Source organism: Coregonus clupeaformis, chromosome 15 (assembly GCF_020615455.1).
Source record: "Coregonus clupeaformis isolate EN_2021a chromosome 15, ASM2061545v1, whole genome shotgun sequence".
In the NCBI taxonomy this organism is placed as follows: domain Eukaryota; kingdom Metazoa; phylum Chordata; class Actinopteri; order Salmoniformes; family Salmonidae; genus Coregonus; species Coregonus clupeaformis.
The window spans coordinates 46,933,404-46,942,506 of record NC_059206.1 but is presented as its reverse complement, the minus strand read 5'-3'; the positions used below and the strand labels follow the sequence as shown (position 1 = coordinate 46,942,506).

Sequence of the window (9,103 nt, the reverse complement as noted above, 5' to 3'; positions counted from 1 at the left end):
CTCTTTGTGGTCTGCTGGTGTTCTGCTCGTGTGCACATCAGGTTGATCAAGTGATGTAGCATGTGATCCCTGTGGAGAAAAGGAGTTGTAACCCTTTGATGGAAGAGTGGAGGGGGGATGGAGGAGCCAACGTATTTACAGTATACAATTCCTGGAAGAGAAGCCATCCACACGTGACTATGACTAACACATACCATTACACTGGATGTCCAAAGACAAGGATGTACCCTCAGCAGTTGAACACATTTATTTCCTCTATGTATTAAAATTCAGTTTCTAAAACGTTGTTAGGATTTGTCATGAGACACTAGCTAGTTCACCCTGCCTCAGTCATGTGAGACGTTGAGGCAATTCCCAGAGTTTCTCATGGGAACCCTGCCCACCGCCCACGTCAGAGGAACATGGGGAGGCAGTCAGAGAGGCCTGGGGAGGCAGTCAGATGCTTAGAGTCAGACAGATTAAAAGGCCACATTCTCACCAGACCTCGAGTCCTAAGGTCACTAACGTAGTAGATACATTGTGTTCCAGAGTTAAAAATACCAATGAGTGAGGGCTAGATACGGTCACGTGTTTGAGGGGACAATAGCTAGACTACTTTGAGTGGAGGAAGTGAACATTCTTATCAATGTGGTCCATCATGGTTAGATTAGTTATGCTAGACACATTTGAAACAGTAAAATTGTGAACTGTACTTCAAACACAACATCTCTACAGTCATTTACTTTCCTTTATGGATGAAGTCAACATTCTTATCAAGGTGTTCCATCAGGCCATTGTCTTGCATCAGAGACAGTAAGAGATGAGTGTTGCGTAGTAGTGACATCACCCGTCGGAAGACAATGTCATCAGGCTACATGAATTATGCAAGTCGTGTTTGAAACATTAAAGTGTGTCCAAACAAACATACAATCTCTCTATGGTCAATTACTTTCATTTATGCCCTGTTCAGCATGTCAAAACTGATAATGTGCATAAAATGGAAATGTATTCATTCTAAAGGTCAATATTTACTGTGCCGTTTTAGAATTAGACTAAATGTCATGGTTTATAAGGAGGAAAGGCAAAGCAGTGGTAATCTTAATAGTAGTAGTTACATTATCCACGATGAAGGATATTCTCAAAGCAGGAATGTGAAATGGGATTCCAGCACTGCGACAGGAGGCGCCTAATCCAAGGGAATCAGATTAGGTGGGAGGCGAGACTTTACACAACCAATTTCTAAGTATAGTCAAAATAGAGGGCAAATTAAAACAGGGGCTGGTCTGTCGTAAAAGTCCCAATACATGATAAATCCTCAGTATACTATGTGTGTGTGTGTGTGTGTATACAGTGGGGAGAACAAGTATTTGATACACTGCCGATTTTGCAGGTTTTCCTACTTACAAAGCATGTAGATGTCTGTAATTTTTATCATACGTACACTTCAACTGTGAGAGACGGAATCTAAAACAAAAATCCAGAAAATCACATTGTATGATTTTTAAGTAATTAATTTGCATTTTATTGCATTACATAAGTATTTGATACATCAGAAAATAAGAACTTAATATTTGGTACAGAAACCTTTGTTTGCAATTACAGAGATCATACGTTTCCTGTAGGTCTTGACCAGGTTTGCACACACTGCAGCAGGGATTTTGGCCCACTCCTCCATACAGACCTTCTCCAGATCCTTCAGGTTTCGGGGCTGTCGCTGGGCAATACGGACTTTCAGCTCCCTCCAAAGATGTTATATTGGGTTGCAGACTGGCTAGGCCACTCCAGGACCTTGAGATGCTTCTTACGGAGCCACTCCTTAGTTGCCCTGGCTGTGTGTTTCGGGTCGTTGTCATGCTGGAAGACCCAGCCACGACCCATCTTCAATGCTCTTACTGAGGGAAGGAGGTTGTTGGCCAAGATCTCGCGATACATGGCCCCATCCATCCTCCCCTCAATACGGTGCAGTCGTCCTGTCCCCTTTGCAGAAAAGCATCCCCAAAGAATGATGTTTCCACCTCCATGCTTCACGGTTGGGATGGTGTTCTTGGGGTTGTACTCATCCTTCTTCTTCCTCCAAACACGGCGAGTGGAGTTTAGACCAAAAGCTCTATTTTTGTCTCATCAGACCACATGACCTTCTCCCATTCCTCCTCTGGATCATCCAGATGGTCATTGGCAAACTTCAGACGGGCCTGGACATGCCCTGGCTTGAGCAGGGGGACCTTGCGTGCGCTGCAGGATTTTAATCCATGACGGCGTAGTGTGTTACTAATGGTTTTCTTTGAGACTGTGGTCCCAGCTCTCTTCAGGTCATTGACCAGGTCCTGCCGTGTAGTTTTGGGCTGATCCCTCACCTTCCTCATGATCATTGATGCCCCACGAGGTGAGATCTTGCATGGAGCCCCAGACCGAGGGTGATTGACCGTCATCTTGAACTTCTTCCATTTTCTAATAATTGCGCCAACAGTTGTTGCCTTCTCACCAAGCTGCTTGCCTATTGTCCTGTTGCCCATCCCAGCCTTGTGCAGGTCTACAATTTTGTCCCTGATGTCCTTACACAGCTCTCTGGTCTTGGCCATTGTGGAGAGGTTGGAGTCTGTTTGATTGAGTGTGTGGACAGGTGTCTTTTATACAGGTAACGAGTTCAAACAGGTGCAGTTAATACAGGTAATAAGTGGAGAACAGGAGGGCTTCTTAAAGAAAAACTAACAGGTCTGTGAGAGCCGGAATTCTTACTGGTTGGTAGGTGATCAAATACTTATGTCATGCAATAAAATGCAAATTAATTACTTAAAAATCATACAATGTGATTTTCTGGATTTTTGTTTTAGATTCCGTCTCTCACAGTTGAAGTGTACCTATGATAAAAATTACAGACCTCTACATGCTTTGTAAGTAGGAAAACCTGCAAAATCGGCAGTGTATCAAATACTTGTTCTCCCCACTGTATATATAAATATATATTATACACTACCGTTCAAAAGTTTGGGGTCACTTAGAAATGTCCTTGTTTTCGAAAGAAAAGCAATTTAAAATAACATCAAATTGATCAGAAATACAGTGTAGACATTGTTAATGTTGAAAAAGTGGGAGGCCCTGGTGCACAACTGAGCAAGAGGACAAATACATTAGAGTGTCTAGTTTGAGAAACAGGCGCCTCACAGGTCCTCAACTGGCAGCTTCATAAAATAGTATCCGCAAAACACCAGTCTCAACGTCAACAGTGAAGAGGCGACTCTGGGATGCTGAACTTCTAGGCAGAGTTGCAAAGAAAAAGCCATATCTCAGACTGGCCAATAAAAATAAAAGATTAAGATGGGCAGTCTGAGATATGGCTTTTTCTTTGCAAATCTGCCTAGAAGGTCAATTTGATGTTATTTTAATGGACAAAATATTTGCTTTTCTTTCGAAAACAAGGACATTTCTAAGTGACCCCAAACTTTTGAACGGTAGTGTGTATGTATATATATATATATATATATATATATATATATATATATATATATATATATATATATATATACACAGTTGAAGTCGAAAGTTTACATACACTTAGGTTGGAGTCATTAAAACTTGTTTTTCAACCACTCCACAAATTTCTTGTTAACAAACTATGGTTTTGGCAAGTCGGTTAGGACATCTACTTTGTGCATGACACAAGTAATTTTTCCAACAATTGTTTACAGACAGATTATTTCACTTAGAATTCACTGTATCACAATTCCAGTGGGTCAGAAGTTTACATACACTAAGTTGACTGTGCCTTTAAACAGCTTGGAAAATTCCAGAAAATGATGTCATTGCTTTAAAAGCTTCTGATAGGCTAATTGACATCATTTGAGTCAATTGGAAGTGTACCTGTGGATGTATTTCAATGCCTACCTTCAAACTCAGTGCCTCTTTGCTTGACATCATGGGAAAATCAAAAGAAATCAGCCAAGACCTCAGAAAAATAATTGTAGACCTCCACAAGTTGGGTTCATCCTTGGGAGCAATTTCCAAACGCCTGAGGGTACCACGTTCATCTGTACAAACAATAGTGCGCAAGTATAAACACCATGGGACCACGCAGCCGTCATACCGCTCAGGAAGGAGACGCGTTCTGTCTCCTAGAGATGAACGTACTTAGGTGCAAATAAATCCCAGAACAACAGCAAAGGACCTTGTGAAGATGCTGGAGGAAACAAGTACAAATGTATCTATATCCACAGTAAAACGAGTCCTATTTCGACATAACCTGAAAGGCCGCTCAGCAAGGAAGAAGCCACTGCTCCAAAACCGCCATAAAAAAGCCTACGGTTTGCAACTGCACATGGGGACAAAGATCGTGCTTTTTGGAGAAATATCCTCTGGTCTAATGAAACAAAGAAATTTTTAAAATGACTGTTATGTTTGGAGGAAAAAGGGGGACGCTTGCAAGCCAAAGAACACCATCCCAACCGTGAAGCACGTGGATGGCAGCATCATGCTGTGGGGGTGCTTTGCTGCAGGAGGGACTGGTGCACTTCACAAAATAGATGGCCTCATGAGGAAGGAAAATGATGTGGATATATTGAAGCAACATCTCAAGACATCAGTCAGGAAGTTAAAGCTTGGTCGCAAATGGGTCTTTCAAATGGACAATGACCCCAAGCATCCTTCCAAAGTTGTGGCAAAATGGCTTAAGGACAACAAAGTCAAGGTATTGGAGTGGCCATCACAAAGCTCTGACCTCAATCCTATAGAAAATTTGTGGGCAGAACTGAAAAAGCGTGTGCGAGCAAGGAGGCCTACAAACCTGACTCAGTTACACCAGCTCTGTCAGGAGGAATGGGCCAAAATTCACCCAACTTATTGTGGGAAGCTTGTGGAAGGCTACCCGAAATGTTTGACCCAAGTTAAACAATTTAGTGTATGTAAACTTCTGACCCACTGGGAATGTGATGAAAGAAATAAAAGCTGAAATAAATCATTCTCTCTACTATTATTCTGACATTTCACATTCTTAAAATAAAATGGTGATCCTAACTGACCTAAGACAGGGAATTTTTACTAGGATTAAATGTCAGGAATTGTGAAAAACTGAGTTTAAATGTATTTGGCTAAGGTGTATGTAAACCTCCGACTTCATATGTTTACAACATTGATCAAGTTTATGTCTGTAGTAAATTATATTCCTGATTTAAAGTGCTGCATCTATAGCTTGGGGTGATACTTATATGATCAAATATAATTCTAGGCTTCTGAACATCATGCATTACATTGATCTAACAGTGGTACTACACAATTAAATGAAAAAATAAACATGACTTTAATTGAAGTATTTTAATACAAATTGTCAAGAAATATTATTAATAGGGTGCCCATTCACCTTTTAACACATTTAAAATAAAATACAGGCACTTCAGTCAATAGCTGAGAATCATTTCTTACCATATTTTCAGGGGCACATTATGACACGTTCATGTATTCGGTACTGGTACTCCTTTTTATTGTGTTACTACTTCCTTTTTTATTTAGCAATTATTATTCTTACTTTAATTATTTCATTGTTGGGAATAGGCTTGTAAGTAAGCATTTCACTATAAAGTCTACACCTGTTGTATTCGCTGTATGTGATCAATAACATTTTATTTGATAATGTACAATCACGAACCTTGGATATAGGTAATAATTTATATGAAAGAGTACTTACAGTCAAGGGTCAACATTCTCTCCTCCTCATTCTGCTCTCCCTTACTCTCGTAATGACTGACATATTGTCATTGTTATCTAGCTATTAACATAATTACATAAATTACAATTCAGTGCTTACAGTGCAAACCTTTACAAAGGCAACAGGGCTTGCAGTAGGTAAAGATGTTCTACTGAAGCAATTATGGCATATTGGAGGGAAGCCATTACTACAAACATCTGTGAGCTACATATAATCATAACAATTATATGAATTAAATGCATTTGCAGTGTGATTCATCCAAGGGCTCTAAGTACTTCATGATTGAGTAACTCCCACACCAGCAATGCATGGCACACCATGTACCAAAGATCATTGTCTAACTCTTAAAACACTAAAGTGTACATTGGCGAGCTGGGGTGTTTTTCTTAAAGAAGGACAAAGGGATGGAGGGAAGAGGAGAGAGGGTGGGGGCAGTGGAAGGAGAAAGGCCTGGCTACAACCGTGCTTTGGCTGTGTTACACTCAATAATACCAGCTGAGAGCAACTGATCTACCTCTGCTAGTTTGAAGCCAAACTCCTCCAGAACGGGGCGTGTGTGTTCCCCTATAAGGGGGTCCCGAGCCAGGCAGGGGTCAGCAGGGGTGCGGGACAGGACAGGTGCGGGGCTCGGAGTCACCTCCCCCTGGGCGTCCCTGTGGAAGGAGGCCCTCTCCTGGTTATGGGGGTGGGAGATCACTTCGTCCATAGAGAGAACAGGAGTCACACAAGCGTCCGTTCCGTCAAACACGCAACCCCACTCCTCCTGTGTCTTAGTGGCAAACTGCTTAGTGAAGATCTGGCTCAGCTCTGGCCAATCAGAGAAGCTCATCTGGGGAGGAAGGTTGGCAGCATCCAATCCCAGGCCTAGAAATGGTGATATGCAAGTGATGAGATATGTGGAACACATAGATAGGGATGCAGTAGAGGAAATATTGGTTCCCACTAAATGTGGCAAAGTCAAAGTTAGATACATCGTAAAACATTTTGAAAACAAAAATGTAAGGTTAGGGTTAGACATAAGGTTAGCAGTGTGGTTAAGGTTAGGGTAAGGTTAGGTTTAGACATAAGGTTAGCAGTGTGGTTAAGGTTAAACATAAGGTTAGCAGCGTGGTTATGGTTAGGTTTAAAATTAGATAATAAGAACAGACATTTTAAAAATAGTCAGGGTTTATGACTTTGCCACTTGCCCAGATAGTGACAGGAAAAATAAGTAATATCTATTCAAACTAAATCCATAGGTAATGAAAAAGCACCCATCAATGTTTGACATTACAGAAAGGTTCATCATTGATATTCCTTTTATCTGGCTCAAACAGTGTCATTCAAGCTGTGTGAGAATGACACACTTCATTATTTGAGAGTTTAGAGAAATCTTTAAACAAATACAGATTAGTTAATCAAGAGGTGTCCTGTGGGTATTTACAGTGTCTTCAGAATTTATTCATACCCATTGACTTATTCCACATTTTCTTGCCCATCTACACACAATACCCCATAATGACAACATGTTTTTAGACATTTTAGCAAATTTAATGAAAATGAAATACATAAGTATTCACAACCCTGATTCAATACTTTGTAGAAGCACCTTTGGCAGCGATTACAGCTGTGAGTCTTTTTGGGTAAGTCTCTTAGAGCGTTCCACACCTGGATTGTGCAACATTTGCCCATTATTCTTTAAAAGATTCTTCAAGCTCTGTCAAATTGGTTGTTGATCATTGCTAGACAACCATTTTCAGGTCTTGCTATAGATTTTCAAGTAGACTTGTCTAAACTGTAACTCGGCTACACAGGAACATTCACCATCTTCTTGATAAGCAACTCCAGTGTAGATAAGGCCTTGTGTTAAAAAATTGTTTTTTTCTCTCAATTTCATTATTTTAAATGAAGGCTGTAACACAACATGTGAAAAAAGTAAAGGGGTGTGAATACTTTCTGAAGGCACTGTATCTGTCCAGTTATTAAAATGCAAATGGTTTTTACAGCTGAAAGACGGTTTGCATACATGAAAAAGAATAGTGTGTGTTGTTTGCCCTATCTTGCTGTGCATGATGTGTTCGTGTGTGTGTTTGTGTGTGTGTGTGTGTATAATATGCATTATACATGACAGACTGTTAGATGTGCTCAGTATGCCAGGGGAGGGAAGGAGGGATCATCTGCAGAGAGATGCTGATCAGCCTGCCTGGACAGTTGGGAGAAGCGGTGGAGGAGCAGGAGAAAGACAAGCAGGAGAAAGACAAGCAGGAGAGAGAAGCAGGAGAGAAAGAAAATAAGACAATCAGTGAAAGTAAAGTTGAGTAAAACTGACCATGGATGAGTTGGTTATAGAACTGTGGCTCAATAGCCCCGACAGCCATGTATTTCCCATCAGAGGTCTGGTACGTGTCATAAAATGGAGCTCCACTGTCCAGCATGTTCTCCCCACGCGAGTTGTTCCACATGCCAATACTACGAGATTTCCACACGAACGAGCCAACATAGGCAGCTCCTTCTACCTGGAAATAATAGGGAGGTGTAGGTTAGAGAGATCATGAATATACTGTTTTTACGATTGGCATACAAACTGCAAACACAAAGTTGCACTGATTTCAACATCATCCCTGGCCTACATTTCTCTAAATCAAGTTGATTGTGGAGGTCTGCACACTGCGAAATGTATAGTAACTTAGACTACAAATGCATTGAGATACCGATCTGTCATTAACATGCCACTCGCGATAAAAGCTCCAGCTGAAATGTCATTGCCAGAATCCATAAATGAAATTGTGTAATGAAGCATAAGTGTAACTGTATGAAGCAAAGATCTTAAGCCATGGTTTTACAAGTTGGATTGTACAACCCAGAATGAAGGGTTTGAAAGTGTCTGTGGTTTAATGCGTTAATTTTTTTTACTTACTCCTTTGATAGTTTAAGTAATAACCAAATTAATCAAATGTAATGATAATGATCACAGAGCGAGTGATGGAAAATGTTATGTTTCTGCTTTTCTAATAACCAATTTCTGTGTTCATGCAAGTGACTGATTGAACGTGCCTGGGAGGAATCCTCACCATCAGTATCTGCAATTTGGCAGTACGCCCTGAACCTTGTTTTGAGAAAGGGACATATCAGTTTCAAGGTCTCAGCTTGGAGAGAAGGAGCCTCATGAGGTATTGGTCGGTCACATGCATGAACCAAACGTTAATTATGAGCGAAATCATGCAAATATACAGTTGAAGTCGGAAGTTTACATACACCTTAGCCAAATACATTTAAACTCAGTTTTTCACAATTCCTGACATTTAATCCTAGTAAAAGTTCCCTGTTTTAGGTCAGTTAGGATCACCACTTTATTTTAAGAATGTGAAATGTCAGAATAATAGTAGAGAGAATGATTTATTTCAGCTTTTATTTCTTTCATCACATTCCCAGTGGGTCAGAAGTTTACAT

At 40.5% G+C, this 9,103-nt stretch overlaps 1 protein-coding gene across 3 annotated transcripts in view; it reads right to left on the bottom strand.

The window, feature by feature from the left end:
* Positions 1-5,268: 5,268 nt before the first annotated feature.
* amacr (alpha-methylacyl-CoA racemase) overlaps positions 5,269-9,103 on the bottom strand; it is a 35,501-nt gene continuing 31,666 nt past the window's right edge. For all 3 annotated transcript variants that reach the window (XM_041897858.1, XM_041897859.1, XM_041897860.1), the window contains exons 5-6: positions 7,983-8,169; positions 5,269-6,538 (exon numbers count right to left, since the gene is read on the bottom strand). In XM_041897858.1, coding sequence (XP_041753792.1) covers positions 6,129-6,538; positions 7,983-8,169 — 597 coding nt within the window. In that variant the 3' untranslated portion in view covers positions 5,269-6,128. The remainder of the gene's footprint in view (positions 6,539-7,982; positions 8,170-9,103) is intronic.